The sequence below is a fragment of the Globicephala melas genome, chromosome 10 (genome assembly GCF_963455315.2).
Source record: "Globicephala melas chromosome 10, mGloMel1.2, whole genome shotgun sequence".
Taxonomy (NCBI): domain Eukaryota; kingdom Metazoa; phylum Chordata; class Mammalia; order Artiodactyla; family Delphinidae; genus Globicephala; species Globicephala melas.
In genome coordinates this window covers 3350889-3372695 of record NC_083323.1, presented here as the reverse complement: position 1 = coordinate 3372695, position 21807 = coordinate 3350889, and the positions used below count along the sequence as shown (strand labels likewise).

The 21807-nt window shown below is 57.4% G+C and overlaps 1 protein-coding gene across 2 annotated transcripts in view; it reads right to left on the bottom strand.

Annotated features, from left to right (window-relative positions):
* CELSR1 (cadherin EGF LAG seven-pass G-type receptor 1) overlaps nucleotides 1-21807 on the bottom strand; it is a 147245-nt gene that overhangs the window by 75992 nt on the left and 49446 nt on the right. For both annotated transcript variants that reach the window (XM_060306423.1, XM_070046478.1), the window contains exon 2: nucleotides 17259-17897. In XM_060306423.1, coding sequence (XP_060162406.1) covers nucleotides 17259-17897 — 639 coding nt within the window. The remainder of the gene's footprint in view (nucleotides 1-17258; nucleotides 17898-21807) is intronic.

Sequence of the window (21807 nt, the reverse complement as noted above, 5' to 3'; positions counted from 1 at the left end):
GCTCGGGCTGCCGTAACAAGATACCATGGGCTGGGGGCTTAAACAACAAGTGTATTTCTCGCAGTTCTGGAGGCTAGAAGTACCAGCGAGATCAGGGTACCAGCACGGCTGGGGTCTGGTGAGGCCTCTCTTCCCAGCTGCCCACTCCCTCTGTCCTCACACGGCCCTTCCTCTGTGTGTGTGTGTACAGAAAGAGGCAGAGATTTCTGTTGCCTCTGCTTATGTGGACACTAATCCCATCGGATCAGGGCCCACCCTGATCATTTACCTGAATTACTTCCTGTAGGGCCCACCTCCAGATACAGTCCCATTGTGGAGTTAGGGCTGCAACCTAGGAATTTGGGGGGGACACAATTCAGACCAGAGCAGGCATGTATGAGACAATTGGGAATGTGAACAAACTGGATAGTGATACTAAAATTTATCATCATTTTAAAGAAGACTTAGATGCTGTGGAAGAGTGGGTACTGTGGTGTACCCCACATGTCCCTCCAGGACCAAGGTTCTGGAGTGCTGGGTGACGGGGGCTCACAGCTGAGACTCTGCCCTCAGATCCTCCTCCTGAAATCCCTCACCCAAAGTTGCACAGCCCTTGCCGGGACAGCTCACAGCCAGCGACGGGCGAGCGCGGAGATGGAGGGGCCCACAGCCCCCGGGCGAGTGCAGCCACCTCGGCGCTGCACCTCCAGAGCTGAGACGTGGGGTCCACAGAGGCTTTTGCTGCCACTGCATTGCAGCCCAACAACCTCTCCTCCGCGCAGCCCTGGGCGCCCCCCACCCCTGCCCCTGCCCCTGCCCACGTTGTGGCTCCCGAGAAGGCAGATCTCCAGCCGCAGGGTCCGTTTCCCAGTGTGCAGATTTTAGAGAGCTCGATAATTGGTGTAAGAAAATCCCTTCAACCTTCCAAGGGAGGCTTCAGAATGAGCTTCCTTTTGAGGAACAGGTGAAACTGATCTGTAATTAGCATAACAAGCATCAGAAGCAAATCTGAACTTCCTCTACTTCTCCCAAGTGTCTTCCTTTCCAGGTTGCAACACCCAAGAATGCACAACTTGCTAAGCAAAGGTAACCCGGTCTGAGTCCCTCAGAAACAGGGAGGAGTGTCACAACCACTGACCTATACTGAACTACAGAACCGTGCAGGGGCCACCAGGCCGGGGACCCAGGGCAAAGCCCACCCCAGGGCCAGACAGTGTCAGGTGGGTTCTTTTTCATCCCCCTCCTCCCCACCAGGCAGGGCAGGGAGGGAGAGGCCAGAAAGCCCAGCCACCTGTTCTCCCCTAGCAGGGGCTGCCCCCAAGGAACCTTGTGAGCAGAAGATTCACATGCTGCTCAGAAGGAAAAGGACGGCGGCCCACCCGGCTGCACACCCTCCTCTCAGCTCCACCAGCAATGGAAACCGTCTGATCTCCCCCCCACTGCCCCCCTGCCCGCTCCCGGGTTAGCAGGGTGCCCTGCCGGCCCCACAACACTGGGCTCGGCCCAGTGCATGTGCCCACGCATGTGCACGCATAACCTCACACACACTCGTGTACACACCCCTGTGCCCTCACACCCAGTCACACGCTGCTGACACATCTTCGCACATACACCCTCACACACACTCTCGTCTTCACACGCATTCACACCCATAAATGCATTCACACCCTCACACACACCCTCAGCCACACACGTACATACCTGCACAGACACACACACCCACCTTCACACCCTCTCACACACACTCTCACGCTAATCCCCGCTCCTGGCATCTTCTCCAGGTGGGCAGCCTGCAGCCTCCTTAAATTCTAGTCATTAATTTTAAATGCTTAGCTGAAAGTGTATTTGTTCTTCATACACTGCAAATTCTTTAATCTCTACTTTTAAAATACATGTGACGTCTGGGAGTGTTTGCCTTCCAAGTCCCAACTTGGCAGGTCAAGGGCATTCTGAAATAATAAAGCCGCCGAGAGAGGATGGGGCGGGCCGTGCTCCGCAAACCGTGACGGCAAACAAATGGGGGCCTGGCACGGCCCCTTCCCACGGTGCTCTGCCTGTGGTGTTCCAGGATCCTGCCCATCCGGGCTCGGCCCAGGTGGTCAATGTCACCACCAGGATGAAAGCACAGCCCACGCCCCCAGTGCGGCCACAGCAGCTCCCAAGCTCTGCCCTCGTGTTGACTGGAAGTCTCAACTCCTCCACCTCTACCGAAGCATCTGAGGACTCCTACGATGCCCTCTCGAGGGCCACCTGCTACCGAGGCCCAGATAAGGCAGGCCCTGAGCATGTGCGCGCGCGCGCGCGCGCGCACACACACACACACACACACACACACACACACAGCACCCTTCATTCAATTCCCGAAGACCTGAATTTGACTTTGCTGACAGTATTTCTGCTCATGTGTGGTTTTCAGCGGCTGCAGGGAAGCCTCGCTCCTCAGGCCACCCCTGTGAACAGGAGGACGACAGAGCAGGACCCGTGCTACCCACAGCCACGCTGCAACTCAGGCGGCTGCCTTAAAGCATCCGCTGTCCCGTGGAAAGGGCGTGATGACGTGTGGGATTATTCTGTTCCTCTACTTAACCAATCGTGCAATTTCAAATCAGCTGCAAATAAAGCTACGTCTCCGTGAAGTTGTTTGCTTTAAGCACAAAAGATATCGTTTCATTTCCAACAGGTCGTTGTAGTATTCATTTCCTGGGGCTGCTGTAACAAGTACAACAAATCTGGTGCCTTTCCAAGAACAGAACTGTGTTCTCTCATAGCTCTGGGGACCGAAAGTCCAGAACGAAGGCGTGGGCAGGGCCGTACTCCCTCCGCAGGCTCCAGGGCAGGACCCTTCCTGCCTCCCCAGCTGATGGGGGCTCCCCGTGTTCCCTGGGCTGTGGCTTCATCGTCCATCTCTGCCTCTGTCATCACATGGCCGTCTTCCCTGGGTCTCGAATCTCCCCCCCTCCTTTCTCTTATAAGGACGCCCGTCACTGGATTCAGGGTGGACCCTAAATCCAGGATGATTTTACTATCCATCGAGAGCCTTACTAATTACATCTGGAAAGACCCTATGTCCCAAGGAGGTCACATTCTGAGGTTCTGGACACGAATCTGGGGGTCATACTACTCAAGCACTCCAGCGGCCCTCCACGCCTGTCCTAGAGCTACAATCATAGCAAACGCTGGCCTCTGCAAACACGGAGTCCCGAGGGGAAGCAGCAGCTAACCCTGTGGGGCTGCATTCCCCAGCTTCCAAGACACTCACCGGGCTCTGGTTTCTCTGCCCTCTGGGAACGCTCCTCCCGGCCTCTCCCACCAGGCCAGTAAGGGGAGGTGGGCCAGGGCCAGCTCCCCACCTCCGCAGCCGTGCCTCAGGCCCCTCCTCTGGGGCCCACACGCAGCCATCCAACCCTTTCTGCCCTTGTTCTCTCCTCCGCAAACCCAGGCTTCAAACCTGTCTTCCCTCGCCAAGCTTGTTCTCCGGGTCCTCCACCTGGAGAGGGTCCTGCAGCTGCCCAGAGAGGGGCCCAGGAGCCCCGGAGCCATCCCCTCCCCTCCTCCCTTGTCCCCACCAGTGCCATCCCCCAGGGTCCGTGTCACTCGCCTCCACTGCCACCTGCACCCCAGTCGACACCAACCCCGATCTGCACAACCACGGACAGTGACCATCTCTCGGGCCCCTGGACCCACGCCAGCTGCTCATCACCTCACACATCTGCCTGTTCTCCACAGAGGCTTGCAACAATCCCGCTGCTCCGTAAAGACCCTCCCACCCTGCAGCCCGGCCCTCGGCCACGCGCCAGCCCCGTCTGCGCCACGCGCACCACCTCTCACGCCGGCCACACGGTCTCCCTCTTTGAAGGGAGGTTGGGGGATTCAATAGGCTAATGGAGACGGCCCCCTAGGTGAACACTCATGCATATTCACCACTGGCAAGGATCACCCCCTGGTGACCCCCTTCTCTGTGCCTGGCATCCTCTCTGCTGGGCTCTGCAGGTGGCTGCCCTGTGCCCGGATGCAGCTTCATCTCAGGCACCCTGCATCCCCTAGGGAGGCTTCGCCCGCCCACCTGACCAGGGCCAGGGCGCCCAGGACAGACCCTGATGGCCCAGAATCTCCCCTCTCCAGAGAGCGCCCACCCCAGCTCCAGGGTGACACCTGCTGTGCAACTGTTCCCCAGCCTCTGTCTCCCCAGGCTCTGGGGTAGGGGCAGGGGCAGGGTCTGTCTGGGGGTCAAGTCTAAGAATATCCAGCACACAGAGGGTGCCTGACAAACGCCCGGCACGTAGCAGGTACTCGACGAATGCTTGTGAGATGGAGTCTTAAAGTGCCAGGATTTCCCCCCTTCCAAGCCAGTGATGAATCCTGTACAGAATTATAAAACCTGCATGGTTCACAGGTTTGATTCAAACAGCGTTGGGAATTGGATGATCTAATGAATGAAGAATTAATTCTACAGATAAACACGCTTTTTTTTAATAAAAGGCAGTGAGGACTCTTGAGTATGCAGGTTTCAGATGAACTGGGTCCCCCGGAAAGGGTCTCGTCTCTGGGTTCCAGGACCTTCGTTCAGGCCAATCCCAGGCCCCCGTGCGCGCCTTAGCAGGGTGCTTTCCATGGCAGCCACTCCAGCTAAACTGCACAGTAATCCACTTACGTGTTTCTTTAACTGTATCTTCTCCTCGGGGCTGTGCTGGCAGACCCCGACGGCCAGCCCTCGGGGGAAAGCCCTGATTTGCAGAACTGTCCCGTTTCCATGGGACATCACAGCCAACCTGGCATCAGAACTCAGAGTTGTGAGGAGATGTGATAGGATGGTTTTTAATTCTTAAAATCATCTTACTTTAGGCAAATAATTAGGACCAAATTTAGTGAGCCCTATATCTTTTTTTTAATATACAGCTCTTACATGAAACACTATTTTAATGCAATAAATGTTCTCAGATATGCTTACTTAACAAGATTTAACTTCACCTTTCCTCTTCTAAGAATCCTCAAAGTAAATTTGGGCTTCCAAAATTTCTTCCAAGCATCCCAGTATCCTGCTTAGAGTCAGATGCTCGCTCTGAGCCATTCAAAACCTGGGGAGAGTTCCCCCATCCTCCTCTTGTGCACCCCCAACCCATTATGACTGCCAGCCTCGCCCGCCCACCGAGGATGAGGTTCACCCGAGCAAGCTAAGAGCCTTGCTCAATAATTCATGTAGCACCGCAACCCCCTGCCGAGGAGGACCTGAGGCCTGGCCTCCTGGTCACGGCTGCAAATGCAGAACCCCGCACGGAAAGCTGGGAAAGGACCCCTGCCGCATAAGAAGGCATTCGTAGCTGCAGAACAGGAGCTCCCAGGAGCTGAGGCCCCTCTAGCCGCCACGTCCCGGTCACTGGATGCCTGTCCCACCCAGGCTTGGGGCTGGGGGTGGGAGGGCAACACTGGCCACCCGGGAACCCCAGCCCGTAGCGCCAAAGCCACAGACCCTCGGGTGGGGAGCGTTAAGTGCCCTAGAGAAGCACCAGCTTCACAGAGCTTAAACGAGGGCTCGTCTGCAGGGTTACGGGGGCGGAGGAGGCCTTGCAGCCCCTGGTGTGGGAACTCTCACACGCCTCCATCTTACAGACCGGAAACTGACACCCGGCACAGGGTATAAGAATACCATTTTTTGTTTGTAACCGAAAAAGATATTCCTTAAATGTAAGGGAAACGGAGGAAAACCATAGTGCCTGAGTGGGGGAGCCTCTGAGCTGGGCTGTGCAGGAGCGTCCATGGCGGTGGAGACGGCTCGGCCCCAGAAAGGGCCCCAGCAGAAGCACAGGGATATCGGGGGCTGGGCCAGATGCTGAGCGACGGGTGCGCACCTGGTCAGGTCTGCGAAGGAGCGGGGGACAGCCAAACACCCCTCACTGTAGAGAGACCTGTGGGGAGCAGGGCTGGCAGGGGGAAGGTAAAAGGCACAGGAGTGTGTGCGTGTGTGTGTGCATGTGTGTGTTATGTGATGTATGTCTGTGTGGCGTGTACATGTGGCATGTGTGTGTGTGGTGTGTGATGCGTCTGTGTGTGGCGTGTATATGTGGCGTGGGGTGTGTGCGCACGTGTGTGGGACAGTCACAGCAGGTCTGGGGGAGGAGGGGCAGGGCGGGAAGCAGGAGATGACGGTGTGAACATGGTTCCCGCCAAGAGGCGCTTCAGAAGATGCCGGGGTGGGGGCCCGCGGAGGGGAGCGCAGCCAGGCCGAAGCCCTCGGCCCTGGAGGGGGGCCAGGGCTGGGCCCCAGGAAGGGAAGGGAGCGTAGAGGTTTTTATGGCTTCAGTTTTTCGATAAATAAAGAGACAGTTGCCTTCTGGTCCTAAGCGATAGCTCAGGGCTTTGAACTAGAAAAACTAGACTCTCCGAAGGCAGTGATGCACCCGCACAGCTTGTGCTGGAAGCTTCAGGAGCACGGAGACAAGGACAAGGTCTCTGGAAAGTTTAAACACTGAAAACAATCGGTCCATCCACCCTTCCATCCACCCACCCACGGCCTAGGCACACCCTCCCACCTAACCCCCCCACCCCGCAGAGGTGTCCAGAGCAGGCTTCCAACCACTGACTCCGTTTCCCAGGCTGGAAACCCTCCCTGAAGGCAGGATTTCTGTCTCTGGCCCCGGGGCTAGCCTAGCCCCTAGGAGGCCGGAGTCAAGGTGAGATCGGCTAATTCTGTGAAGCCCTTGAGCTGAGCACCTGTCACGTGGGGCTGTCACACGACCCCCTGCTCTGAACTGGCTTCTTGAGCCTGGAGGCTCCATCTGTCCACCCCAAGCCCCGCACTGGCCCTCTCCCCGCCCCCAGCTCCCTTCAAGCCTCTCGCCCTCCGCCTCTGAGTTTCAAGGTTGTTGAACTGCCTCACCTCCTGGCCCGGCCCTGGAGCCCCCTCCCCTACGGGGCGAGGCTGCCAGGATGGGCCCCTCAGAGGCCAGACACCTGCCCACACCACGGGGAGGGGAGGCCGGAAGCCCAGACCATGGCAGGCCTGCCCCAGGCTGGGGCTTCGGGGTGACTTCACTACTGTCTTTGAAGCAAATTCCCAGAACCCCGACACACCCATCTTTTTAAAATATAAATTAAAAATGCATTCCAATGCCAAAAATAATGATTCCAGCTTCTCCACGGCTCCTGGCTGTAAGTCAAGAGTTACCTACACACCTGAGAGGTTGAAACCCGGCGAACCTGAAAAATCACAGTGCTTTCCAAACTCCTGGTGCAGGTACACGGCCCGGCCCGGCCTGGCCCGACCCAGCCCAGCCCAGCCCGCAGCCATACTTGGGGACCCCCTCCTTTCAGAAAGGGGGTGCTCTCCCTAACCCCTCTCCTCACGTCCATTGAGGGGTGGGGGGAACAGAAAATAACCAACCCTGAAGTCAGCTAAACGGTGGCTCCTAAAAGATATGTCCAGGGCTTCCCTGGTGGCGCAGTGGTTGAGAGTCCGCCTGCTGATGCAGGGGACACGGGTTCGTGCCCCGGTCCGGGAAGATCCCACATGCCGCGGAGCGGCTGGGCCCGTGAGACATGGCCGCTGAGCCTGCGCGTCCGGAGCCTGTGCTCTGCAACGGGAGAGGCCACAACAGTGAGAGGCCCGGGTACCACAAAAAAAAAAAAAAAGATACGTCCACATCCTAATTCCCGGAACCTGTGACTATCACCCCATGTGGCAAAAGAGTGACAATCATGTCACGTGGCAAAAGATGTGATTAAATTAAGGATCTTGGACTGAGACCCTCCTTATTAGCCGGGTGGGCCCTCTGCAATCACGCGAATCCTTACGAAAGAGGGGCAGCTGCAGTTTACAGACCATGTGAGGACGGAGACACAAGCCCAGGGAGCCCGAGGGCACCACGGCTGGAAGAGACAAAGGGACCCGCCCCTGGTGTCCCCAGAGCCTTCGGGGGGAGCGGGGCCCCGCCCACACCTTGATTTCAGAATTCTGACCTCTGGAACCGTGAGAGGATGAATTTCTGCTTGTGTTAAGCCACCCAGCCTACAGTCTTCTATTCCGGCAGCCACAGGAAACCACTACAAATCCCAAACACACCACGGAAACCAGACAGACTCAGCAGAAATCTCTTCCTGGGGACAGTCCCCTAAGGAAGCAGCGCCCCTAACACCTTTCAGCGACTCCGTAAGCCTCAGCAGAGCTGGAGCCGTGGAAGAGAAAGCCCCCTCTGTCCCCCAGGTCTTTGTAGTGCCCAGTGGGCCGCAGCTAAGGACCCAGGAGGCATCAAATGAACACACAGGTGGACCCCAAAATCTTGGCTGCCAAAGCCAGTGGGGGAGGCCCCCCAGGGGGCCGGACACTGGCACGTGGGGTGCCTGGGGCAAAGGTGCACCTGGTGACCAGGGGAGAGTTCACCGAGCTGACCCCCAGGGCCTGAGCGTCCAGAACCCCATCTTGGCTCCTGAACCCCCTGAAAGCAAAGGCAGGGTTCTTCCCAGCCAAGGATGTGGGCTCAGAAGGATACAGCTGGTGGCAGCTCAGGAGACATCTGGGGTCCCAGAATGGTGGAGGGTCCCACCCCGGGGCAGCCTGGGCCCCAGCCAACATCCCCCAGGGGCCTGGTGGGAGGGAGGCTCACTCTGTCCTGGGGCCCGACGGGGAGGCTGTCCAGGGCCCTCCTTGTGCCCTTGTGGGCCTCTGCAGGCCTCTCTCCAGAGACCATGGGATGGGGGGCGGTGCACAGCCTGGAAACTGCCTCATCCAGGGAGGCCCCGGCTTTGGAAGAGGTCACCCAGAAACCCCGGGGCCAGGGCATCTGTCCTGCAACGTCCCAAGAACCAGCTCCAGGATAGCATCTCAGACACAGGACTATGATTTAGTTCTAATGACATGCAGCCCTCTGAGGGTCGGGGCACGGGAGGGCCTGGGGAGGTCTCCTGGAGAGGGTGGGCTTGCGTGGGTGGGGTGGGAGACGCCCTGCACCCCAGGGAAGATGGAAGCCTGGAGGCCGGGCTGAGGGTCCCTGCTGACCATGGGAAGAACCTGTCGGTGGAAAGTAAACTCGCAGCTGTGGGCAGCGAGGCTGGAAAGGGGCGTCCCCAGCGCTTTATCAGCTAGTAGGGAAACCGTGCCAACTCTGAAATGGCGACGTGTCCAAACTCAGCCGGAATGCTAACTAAAACCTTAATCATCCCTGCACAACAGCGGCTCGGCCCCCGATGGTTCAAATTCCCCTTCCCGCGTGGTGCTGGGAGGAAGGACGCTCCCGGGACAGATGAACACCCAGAGAAGAGCGCGCGTTCTTTATTCGCCGCTTGGACTCAGGACAGCCGCGTTGCCCTGGCTGACACCCACTCCCTCCTCCAGCTGCGCCCGGCGACCCCAGCAGAGAAGTCTCACCCCGTTACCCCAGCCCTGCAGGCACTGGGAGCACGACAAGAGACATCTGTCTGTCCACATCAGGGAAAGGGCTCAGGAGGGGGCGACGGGCAACAGCGTGAGCGGAGACCACTCTCCCTGGGGAAGTCGGGGGTGGCCCCTCACAGGTCAAGGGCTCAAACTGGACTCCCAGTAACTCCTGGTGGCCCTTGGTCCACGTGGTGCCTCCAAGGAACAGCGGGGACGGACCCCAGTGCCGATGGCAAAGGCCTCGCTTACTCCTCCCTCCACAAATACTGAGCGTCAAGGGGGTGCTGGGCGCCGGTGGGAGAACACGGAGCCCCGAAGACATCCACATCCTACTCCCTGGGGCCTGAGGCCATGTGCCCTCACACCACAGAAGGGACTTGGCAGGCGTGGGTCAGGTAGGGATCTTGAGACTTGAGACAGGGAAGTTACCCTGGACTCCTGGGGGCCCGGGGTAATGGCCAGGGTCCTCGTGGGGGACGAGGGTCAGCAGTGAAGCTGTGATGACAGAGGCAGAGGCTGGCCTGAGGTGAGGAAGGGCCGCCAGCCAAGGGATGCAGGCAGCCTCTAGAAGCTGGAAAAGGAGAGATTCTCCCCCGGCGCCTCCAGAAGGAACTCGGCGAGAATAACTCTGTGCTGCTTAAGCTACTCGTCTGTGGGACTCGGTCACAGCAGCTGCAGGACACGAGCTGAGGGGGGAGAAGGCAAGGCCAGTCCTTGCTCTCATGGAGCTGCCTTCCGGCTCTTTCTGCAGAAGCAGCTGCTCTCCACATGCGCACACACCGGATACTCACAGCCTGCATGGGGGAGACTCCTGGCAGGAACTGGCCAAGGAGCCTCGCCTCCCCTCGGACAGCGGGTACGACGACCCAGGAAGGTTCTAACAGCACGTGGCCTGTCCTCAGGCCACTCTGCTCACCGTGGTCAGACATTTCAGCGTATACCTGTGTTCCTCACCGACCCACGCCCTGCGCCCAGCTCATCTGACCCACCTAGAAGCTGGCTGGGTGGACACGAGGAACGCTTGTTTTCAGCTCTCTGGAAAGAAAACGAACCACAGGAGCCTGTCAGAGTGTCCTCCGTCCCAGCAGACGCTCGACAAGCAGGTCGGCAAGCAGTGGCCATCACCACCAACCCCCAGAAGCCCTGCGGCCCGTGGAACTGTGTTCCCAGCAGCCAAATCATGTTCAATCCCTAACCCCTGGTGCTTGTGAATTCATCTCACTTGGAAATAGGTTCTCGCAGATGTGATCAGGTTAACATGAGATTATACTGGACTAGCGGGGGCCCTAGTCCAATGACTGGTGTCCTTTTAAAATGAGAGAAATTTGGACACAGAGACAGAACACACCGGGGGCGGGGGGTGCCGTATGAGGACAGAGGCAGAGACTGAAGACGTGCAGCTACAAGCCGAGGACCACCCAGGACCACCGGAAGCTAAGAAGAGGCAGGAAGGACCCTCCCCTGGGCCTCTGCAGGGAGCACGTCCCCGCCGACACCTTGATTTTGGACTTCAGGCCTCCAGAGCTGTGAGAGAATAAATTTATGTTATTTTTTATCTTAATAAATTTATTTTATTTTTGGCTGCGTTGGGCCTTCGTTGCTGCGCGCGGGCTTTCTCTAGTTGCGGTGAGCGGGGTCTATTCTTCATCGCAGCGCACGGGCTTCTCATTGCGGTGGCTTCTCTTGTTGCGGAGCACGGGCTCTAGGTGCGCGGGCTTCAATAGTTGTGGCACACAGGCTCAGTAGTTGTGGCTTGTGGGCTCTAGAGCGCAGGCTCAGTAGTTGTGGCACACGGGCTTAGTTGCTCCGCGGCATGTGGGATCTTCCCAGACCAGGGCTCGAACCCGTGTCCCCTGCATTGGCAGGTGGATTCTTAACCACTGCGCCACCAGGGGAGTCCAATTTCTGTTATTTTAATCCACCCAGTGTGTGGTCCTTTGTGACAGTAGCCCCAGGAAGCTAACAGAAGCCGTTAGCCCCCTCCCTGTCCCCCGTGGCCGTTTGGCTGTGCACGGACACCCAGGCCAGACGCAAGGAGGGGAATTATTCTGTTTGTCAAAACCCCAGCTTTGGGGGAAAGAATTCCATGGAAGAGGAAAGGAGATCCCTGGCTAAATTTATCCCCACCGCAATCTCCCTGTATATGATTTTAATGGAAAACAAAGTCTTCCTGAAGTGCAATAATGCCCTAGCTTTACAATAATGTACTAGAGAAACGCTGGATATCCCCAACCTGGAACCGGTAGAAAGAGCCCAGCGTCAAAGACGGCAGAGGTGCTAAAGAGAGAGAAACCTGGAGTAATCCTGAGTATTTGAAAAGTACATTTTCCTAAGAAAGGATTCTGTTTCTGCTTTATTTGAGATTTTAATTATAGGCCAGGTAACGATTTTCCTTTTGAATGATAATTAACTCTCCGGTTTAAGGACCAAATTCAACTTGACGACGAACTCTTCCAAGTGGAGCTTTAATCCAGTAAATTGCAGTAAGTGCAGCAAACTCATTTCTCTTGTGTTATGGGAATGTCACCCCACAGGAGGACAGCACGGCTCAGACGCACGAAGCATTTTTAGTCTGATACGGGGGTGCAGGGTCAGTGTACCCCAGGACGATGGAGACACTATTACTCTGATGAGAGAATTCAAGATAAAACTCAGAGCTGGAGTAAGAATCAGAGAAGAATTGATTTAAATTTTTCCCCATGAGCAGAAAAGATGATTCGATTTTTACATAACAAGTTTCTCTTGGGGCTTCCCTGGTGGCGCAGTGCAGGGGACGCGAGTTCGTGCCCTGGTCTGGGAGGATCCCACATGCCGCGGAGCGCCTGGGCCCGTGAGCCATGGCCGCTGAGCCTGCGCGTCCAGAGCCTGTGCTCCGCAACGGGAGAGGCCACAACAGTGAGAGGCCCGCATACAGCAAAATAAAATAAAATAAAAAGTTTCTCTTGGCCTTGAACCTACACAAAATATCCTGGCCCTGGGGACAGTCAGGGCCCCCAGTCCTGCTGAGGTCACCCCAGGGAACAGTCAGGGTCCCAGAAGCCCCCCTCACAGGACAACTGGGACACCCCATCCTGGGGTTGTTAGCACCAAGCTCAAACCCAGCGTCACTGAGACTCTCCTAAGTGGCCCCTGACCCTCTGATCCCAAAACCAGGCTAAATCCAGCTGGGGCACAAACTTGACAACACAGGGTCCAGCAGCCTGGACGTCCGAAGCCCAGGGACAGCCGTGTGTTTCATGCACAGAGGCAGGACTGTTGGCTGGTATTTGCCGAAACACCCTCTGAACCCAGACAAGCGGCCTGGGGTCTAAACACAGAGGCTCAGGAATAAACGGGACCCTCCCCTCTGTCCCCCCCCGACACGCAGATGACCGAGAGGTCCCTGAAAGCCCTCCTTCCCCGGTGACATCAAAGCTGCCGCCTTCTCAGGAATGCACCCCTGGGCCCACGCGGCTGTGACATAAATCACTGCCCGCTGCTCTCATCCTGGGAGGATGTGTGTGAGGAAGGGGAAGGGATTCCAAGGCAGCCGTGGGCCGGGGCCACGTGGGCACACGGCTGGGCAGTGACCCGAGTGGAGCTTGGTGGGCACACCCACCAGCAGGACAGGAAGGGACACAGCAGACGGAAGGGGGAGCCCCATCCCCTCCAGCTCAGCCACGGGAGCGGCAGAGGCTCTGCTCTGAGCACAGCACAGAATCCCAGAACTCCAGGACGTCTTCTGAGGCCTGCGAGGAGGAATGGCCCAGTTAACCCCTGACCCCGTCGTCCCGCGTCGGTATTTATCACGTGCCTACCTGACGGACAAAGATGCTGGACGCAGCGGGGAGGGAGCAGACAGCACCAAGCAGATGTGGACTCGAGCCGCCGACCTCTGCCGTGGGCGAGGGGCGGGCAGGGGAACGGGGACACGGAGGTGACGTTCAGGAAGACAAGGGAAAGCGCACTCGAGGGGCAGGGCCCCGGGGAGAGGAGCCGGGCATGTTTCTGGAAGGCGAGCAAGGGGCAGTGGGGTGGGGCGGGGCCGGCCCCTGAGGCTCTGGAAGGAAATCCCCGGGGCCCCCCACCCGGCTCTGCATCTTGGTATCCCTGAAATGGGTGACCACTGTCCCTGCCTCATGGGGTTGTGACAGGCACGGGGAAAGGGCCTGGAGCAGAGCCTGGGTGGACACGTGCTCTCCGCCACGTCAGCGAGGAGTGATTAGACCCTTTAATTAGGGAGACGACGCCTCAAGAGGCCACAGGACCCGGACGCAGAATCACATCCTGAGGCTTGCCCCGGATGGGTTCAGTCCAGGGTCCTCCTGGGCGGGAAGAGTTTCCTGCCACCCCCTCGGGTAACAGGGTGACGGCGAGTGAAACCCTCTCCCTGGGGCCACTGCTCAGCGACGGCTCTCCTTCTCACCCATCACACTTCATTCGGAACCCTGCACGCAGAAGGTGCTTTTTAATAGACGCTGTGGAGTCAAGGAAGCAAGAGAAAGGACCCAGTAAACAGGCAAACCAGGCCATTCCGCTCTCGAGGAATCCACGGGGCGGACAAGCCTGAGCTCAGAGGCCAGAGCGCCGGGTTCGAATCCTGACTCACCCCCGCCCGGGTCTAGAGCAGGGCTCCTCCCTCCACCACAGACACGAGGACCATTCTCCGTGGGGGGCACAAGCACCCCACCCCCAGCTGAGACAACCAAAAACCCTTTGGATACTGTCATGTGTCCCCCGGGGGCAGAATCACCCCCGCTGAGAACCTCTGGGCTAGAAACTTTAAGGTCCCGTACCACAGTCTCTCCATTTATAAAATGGGGACGTACAGTGCCAGGAGGACTGGGGTAACAGTGTAGCATCACCTGGAACAGTACAGCACGTTAAGTGCCCAATAAGTACTATTTGCAGGTCGCTGCTGTCCTGAGGGTCCTGGAAATAAGCGGATCACACCCAAAATGAGAGCAGAGCAACCAACGCGTGAACAAGGCACTGAGAAAGTTTCCAAGATCGACAGTCACTGTCCAAGGAAGTTGGGAAAACTTCCAGAACCTTCCGACAGCAGGGACAGCGCTGAGCTGGGTCCTGAGGTAGGTAAGGACAGAGGGACGGCAGGTGCGGGGGTGGGGAGATGGGAGGAACGGGCTACGTCCTTGGGGAGCTTAACCAAAAGCAAAGCCAAAACCAAAGCTATGCTGTTCACAGGCCGGAAGACAGAGGAGCCGGGACCAAGGAAGCCGGCGCAGGTGCTTGTCACACAGGACAGTCGCTGAGCTGCGCCGCGATGCCTCCAGTCCTTCTGTCCCCGTTCCCTTCCGAGTGGGGTCCCCTGCAGACCCCCGCCAGGCCCCCACGCAGAGCCGTGAGAAGGGGAGATGCCTTCTCCCTGCAAGGACAGGGGGGTCATGTTCCCTGGAGCCTCAGAGCTTCCCTGAGGCCAGAGTGGACTGAAGAAACACAGGGGAGCTGTCGGGGTATTTTTCCAGCATCAAATTCATGAGCTTTTCCTGAAATTAACTGATACCTTCCTTCACCCAGCTCGTCTCCCGTCTGGCAACACAGGAAGCCAGGGTCCTCCGGAGGCCTTGGGCCCCTTCCAGCTTCCCGCCCGCCAGGCCCGAGCTCGGCTTACCAGGGAGCAAGGAATAAAAGCCTGGCGACGACAGCACGGCTTTCACCGCGAATAAATGGGTTCAATTACCTGAACCAAGAGAGCAGGGCTTCAAAGGAAGAAAGGAGGAAAGAGAGGAAGCGGGACCGAGGAAAAATAATCAGTCTGAATCAGTCTTATCTCGGAGGGAAATACATATGATAATTTAGTACCAAAGACATTCAAATTAGCCCCCTGCCAATCAAGACATTTCAGTGGTGATGACACAGTGGGTCATTCCCAGGCATAATTTCTCTAGAAATGACTCTGGCGATGAAAACAAAATTTGAGAACTCTGGAAGTCCTTTCCACCCAATGGGTTGAGGCCTCTTTGGAGGGGATCCAGGGTCCACGGGTCCCTAGCGGACTCTACTTATCCTGCCCAGACACGGCCCCAAGCTCACATCCGGGACTCCTGGAAGCCAGGACTGCTGCTGCAGCCACGAGACAAGCTGGTGTCCTCGACCGAGGTAGACCCCACCCTTCAGATCCATCTTCAAGATGAAATCACCAGATTCTGGGGGTGCTTAGGGGTGCCCCCCACCAGGTCCCCACCACTACATGTCTCCACCAGGGAGAGGGCCGGTCACCTTGGGGGGCCCACCCGATTGGGCAGGGGTAGGTCCGCTGCGTGCGCTGGCCGGGCATATAGCAGGCACTCAACTAATACTCCTGGAGCGAGTGGACAACTGCTCACTGGCTGACTCCCCGGAGGGCACCAGGCTCTGTCCCGGGGCCCGGGGCTACAGCTTCCCCACTTGAAGCAGGAGTCATCCGCAGAAGCTCTCCCCCATCCAGGCCCCGTGGCAGGGAGGGGGACAGGGACACCAGCCCCGCGGGGGACGCTGCTCCGCTGTGAGGGAGGCCGACTGTGCTGCGGCTGGCACACCTGGTCAGGCACTCCAGAAGAGGCCGAGGTGCCACCTCAACGCCGTGGAGAGCGAAGGGGAGGAGGGAGAGGACCCCCACCTGCGTGGCACGGCTCCTCGGCACACCCAGAGCCCCCTGATGACTCAGGCGTGGGCTTGGGGGCTGGAGTCGCCTTTGCCTTCCTTCCCGGCTCAGCACCAAGCTCCAGCGTAGCCAGTAGTTTAGGGTTAACACTTGAGAGACCGCGGGGAAGAGATCTCCAGAGCTGGACGGGACGGATGGACAGGCAGACAGACACAGACGGGCGAGGGGAGGAGAGACACAGGCAGGCGATCGAGCCTTTCTCGCCGCAGCGGTGCCAGCGGATTATAACCAGGCTGGTGCTCAGACGCGGCAAGCCGGGGCGCACACCCATCTCCCCAGGCTGCCCGACACCCCCCCTTCTGGCTGGGGCTCCTCCCTTCAGATGCAAAGCACCACATGGCCGCCTTCCTCTATCTGTGCTCCCACCCCAGGCTTGCTCCCTTCCTGCCCGATGAATACCTGTTAATCCTGTAAGCCCCGTCCTAGGCTCCATCAGTTGCGCTGCGTCCCACACGCACGGAAACCATTTCTCCAGTGTTTACACCAAACACGTCAACCGAGGACACAGTCCGCGGAAGACTCTCAAAACCACCTCCGGGACGAATCAGGTCCCACCCAACCTCAGAGAACTTTCCAAAAAGACAGACGGCCACCCTCTGCCACAGTATACTTGTTTGTCAAGTGGGCCGTCCTGCTATGTAACAGGCCATCGAAGATCAAAGCAAGAGCATATGTTTCTGCACTGCTCTCGGCGGGTTTTTTATTTTTAAAAACAACCGTTGGCTGCCTTTAGAGCAATTCATCTTTGTGACAAATCAGGACGTTTCGAGGTAAGTGTATCTTCAAGGCAGAGAAGATGAGAAATTTCTACAGTGACAATGAGGCATGAAAAAACCAAGTCTTTCCAGACCCAAGTGATCAGCGGCTCACAATTTCTATCCCAGTTATCACACTGTTTTCCAGTAACCAATTAAACTCGAAGTCCGTAATGAACTGCTTTAAATTTGAAGCCACTTATAACAAGCACGTCATTACATACATGCAGATGTTTTAGGTGGCTCTGGCACTATCATCCTCCTCCTACTGTCCTTATAAAGAGAGTGGCTTAAGTGGCACGGGATCAGTAGAGACCTCGAGGCTGTGCTCAGCAAGTGGCGCCAACGCCCAGGCCCATGGTCCATCCTTTGACCCTGCCCCCGAGGGAAGTGGACAGAGGAAACCACCTGACACCCTCCGACCTGTGGACTGGGGGCCTCATGTGAAGCAGAGGTGACCCGGGGCCGCCCCACCGCCTGTGCCACCCCGGGACCCGCGAAGGGTGACACGTACCTGTGAAGTCCTCCTGACACTCGCAGGTGTAGCCGCCCTCCCGGCTGCGACACCGGCCGTGGGCACCGCAGGGGCTGGAGTAGCACAGGTCAATCTCGGTCTCGCAATAGTCGCCGGTGAAGCCGGGCGGGCAGCGGCAGCGCAGCCCGTTGACGGGATGGATGGGCCGGAAGAGCACGGTCGGGGAGCTGATGAAGGGGGCCGAGCTGTCGAACTTGAGCACCGACACGCACTTCATGTAGTTCTCGCACGGTTCTCGCAGACAGATGTTGTCGTCGAAGGGCAGGACGCGCTGGGTGGACACGGCCGTCAGCAGCGTCCGGTTCAGGTAGATCTGCTCCTGTAGGTCCTCCGATGGGAAAAACTTGTCCCGGACGCCTCCGGGGAGCAAGGCCGAGAAGGTCACGTTCAGGATGTTGGAGCTGACGTCCGTGTCGTTCTGAATGTTGAAGACGAAGACGGCGTCCTTGGTGGTGGACAGCACCGTGGCCACCCCTTCCACGAAGCGGGCCAGCAGTGGGGACAGGAACTTCTCCTGCGACATGTTCTCCAGGCGCACGGTGATGCTGTTGGTCAGCATGTCGTCCGTGATGACGGTGACCCGCAGGGTGCAGAGCGCCGCCACACTGTGGATGCCGTCTGCGAGACACAAGGGGGCGTCACTCGGGGGGCCTGCCTGCCCGGTCCCCAACCCGGCCCGACCGGGAACAACACCCCCGAGCCCCGCGCCCTGCCCCGCCCCACCCATGACCACCACCTTCACCCCACGTCCCAGACCCCCTTCCCCTCCTTCCACACTCGGCTCCCATCACGCCCGTCAAGCTCAGAAGCCCCCAATGGAAACCCCCCAACTGCTCATCAGGGCATCTCAACAACCACCACGATCCAGCCCCCCAGCCTCACACGCTTTGCTCCAGACACGTGGGGACGCAGAGCCCCTGCTTTACCTCCTCTGCACCTGTTCCAGCCACTAGGTGACCCTGCCCATCCCCCAGCCCAGTTCAGACCCCACAGTGTCCAGCACGGTCCAGCCCAGGTACGGCCTTGTCTTGTGCAATGCTGGCGGCTTCTCCGCTCTTAGCTGTGACCGACTTATCTCCAGGCGCCCAGCACACAGGACAGGACAGCACGTGCTGCCTCAGAGAGACACACGAGAGGATGCTGCACCTCAGCCAGCACAGGTGAACCGCTCACGGAACGAGCCTCGTAGGACGTGGGGACTGGAAAGGGTGGAGTATTGGGTTACCAGGTTGAGCACACCATAGGTTCCGAGCCCAGAACCAGAGGAGCTGTCCAGGGGCCGCCACAGGAGCTCTGCTCACGATGGCCACAGGGCAGCAGCATCACCTCCAGGGCAGCCCTGATAGATGCAGCCATGCTGCCCAGAGGGCCTTCACCTGCCTCCCAGTGCCCGGCCCCCCAAATGTGCTCTGGGACCCGAGAAAAACCTGGCAAAGTTCACATCCTTCTGGCTCAGCTCAGATCCGTGTCCCTGCAGCCCTGATGGACCCCCCCCCCCGAGCACACCCACCCCAGTTTCCATGAGGCGTCTGGGCAAGCCCGTGAGCCCCCGGCGGGTCCCACCCCTCTCGAAGCTGTAGCCCGAAAGGCAGGCTTATTTCCAGCTTACTTCCGGGAAGCTGGAGGAAAGTCTTAGGACCACTGAGAGGATGCATTCAGGTGACACCACTTGGAGGCCATCTTGTCACTCTGGACCCAGCACAGTCCCCACCAAGGCACAAGCTTGCAGGGAGCCCTCAGAACAACGGGGAGCGGAGCACAGAAGCTTCTGCGCCTGGGACTGTTTGCCTCAGACGCAGGAGCCATAAGCCACTTTTGGCGGGGGACGCCGCGCGCCACAAAACTTGTCCAGACAATGGAGAAACATAACTGCTCCTCAAGTCACAGCACATTCAGGGGCAAACCTGAGATTCCGAGGGATTCTGAGAACCAGCATCAACCCATTTGAGAGGTGACAAAAACTGAGACCCTGGGGGGCTTCCCTGGTGGCGCAGTGGTTGAGAGTCCGCCTGCCGATGCAGGGGACACGGGTTCGTGCCCCGATCCGGGAAGATCCCACGTGCCGCGGAGCGGCTGGGCCTGTGAGCCATGGCCGCTGAGCCTGTGCGTCCGGAGCCTGTGCTCCGCAACGGGAGAGGCCACAGCAGTGAGAGGCCCACAATCCGCAAAAAAAAAAAAAAAAAAAAACTGAGACCCTGGGAAGTCAAGTTTCACACCCACGAACGCACGCTTGGTGGAGGGGGGCCCTGGCTTCACCCCAGTAATTACGACCATCGCCTAGCAGGTCAGGCACCGAGCATTACTGTTCCATCTGGTCCTCACGATAACCTGGCAAAGCCATATTTTTTTTTTCTTTTTTTTTTTCTTTTTTTTGGCTGCATGGCTCGCAGGATCTTAGTTCCCCGACCAGGGATTTAACCCAGGCCCCCGGCAGTGCAAGTATGGAGTCCTAACCACTGGACCACCAGGGAATTCCCTGGAAGGACCAAATCTGAAAGAGGAAATAATATTTGTATGACCTCGTTGTGGGGAGGGCGCCCCAAAGGCTGGTGTAAAACCCAGAGGCCGGCGAGGTGTGGGCTCAGCTCTGTGTGCAGCTCCCGCAGAGCAGAAGGTGGATGCTGAGACCGTATCTGCTGCTCGCATACAAAGGACCGTTACTCAGCCGTAAAAGGGAATGAAATTGGGAACTGGAGAGACGTGGATGGACCTAGAGACTGTCATACAGAGTGAAGTCAGAAAGAGAAAAACAAGTATCATATATTAACGCATCTATGTGGAATCTAGAAAAATGGTACAGATGAGCCGGTTTGCAGGGCAGAAATAGAGACACAGACGCAGAGAACAAACGTATGGACACCAAGGGGGGAAAGCAGGGGTGGGGGGGTGGGATGAAGTGGGAGATTGGGATTGACATATATACACTAATATGTATATAATAATAACTAATAAGAACCTGCTGTATAAAAAAATAAATAAAATAAAATTCAAAACCAAACCAAACAAAGGGCCAGTGGCTGGAATAAGTAACGAGGAAGAGAAATCACGGGAAAAGGTGGCACAGCCCATGCGGCACGAAGCCTCAGAGGTAGCGCCACCCCCCTTCCCTCCCCCACACGCCAGCTGCACCCAGGCAACAGGGCGCATTTATCACACCGCGGCCACAGCAGCCGTCCTAAAACATTGGAATGTCCTGAAACGCCCTAAAACACTGTGGCCACAGCACTCCCCCTAAAACATCACACCACTCCCTTGGGGCCCCCAAAGGCACCCAGGATAAAACCCATACTGCCTACCCTATCTTATGGTCCTATGTGGTCCGTCCCCGTCACCCTCCCTTGTCTTAGAGACACCTCGCTGCCTCAGGGCCTTTGCACACTTCATCTTCCTCCTGGAACACCGCCCTCCTTGTCGCCAGTGGCTGCTCCCAGGGCCACCCGGGTCTCAGCTGCATGTCCCTCATCAGAGGGGCCCTCCACATACCCCATGCTCTGCCACATCCTCACTTTAACTCCCTCACAGGAGCGGCCGCAAGCTGCTTATTTGTTCATATCTGTCTCTCTCCCCGCAGTGAACCCATGAGGACCAAGAACTTGTAGGTCTTTTTCCTGCTGTGCCCGTCACTTCTAGAACAGTCCCTGGCACTCAGAAGCTCCTGGATAAACATTCAGGGAAGGGAGGGAGGGAGGGGAGAGTCCCTCTTCCAGTGGCATCTCTTTAACCCCAAGACTGACACTGACACAAACAGCATCAGAGCCTCCATTTTTCCATCTAAGCTATTTTTCTGTGGGTGTTTCTTTTCTTTTCTTTTTTGCGAAGGCCCATTACAATAATATAGGATATTGTTTGTTTCCTGGTGGCAGCTGTTAAGAAACAACCTTTTAATCTTAAACCACACACAAATTTGTTCTGGTCCAAGATTCGAGGGTCATGCTGATTTTAAGCTCCAAGTTCAGGCCATCTGGGCATGCTCCAGGCTCTTCTGCCCACTCCCTCCCCGGGGATGGGCAGGGAGCCCAGGAAGGCACGGCATGGAGGAATGCCCAGGAACAAGGAACCACGTAATGACCAGAAAATAGCATTAAATATTAACTCACGTCCAACGTGCTGCAAAATAAAATACGCACCTTACTGCTAATTTTACTGTTAATTTCTTTCAAGACCACGGACCGTCCTGGACTACCAGGTCCTGGAGACAATGAACACGCTCTGTGCTTAACTCATCTGGGTTGGATTTCTAAGTCGCCACGAGCACAAACGCGACTGCCCATCAACAGGGAGCCGCTGAAATAAAGGACGGCTGTTCTCCCCCTGTAGCTCGGCTCAGAGAAACCCGCTAGGTGACACTCGCCTCCGCTGGTGTCAGGGCAGATCCAGACAACGTGATGTTAAAAGGGAAAAGTCAGTCACTTTTCACACGGAACAAAAAAATATGTTTGCACACAAATCCAGAGGGCCGTCGGCAGGGACAGCAGAAACTTCAGGGCTGACAGCGATTCTATCTGGGTCGCTGACTTTGCTTTGCAAT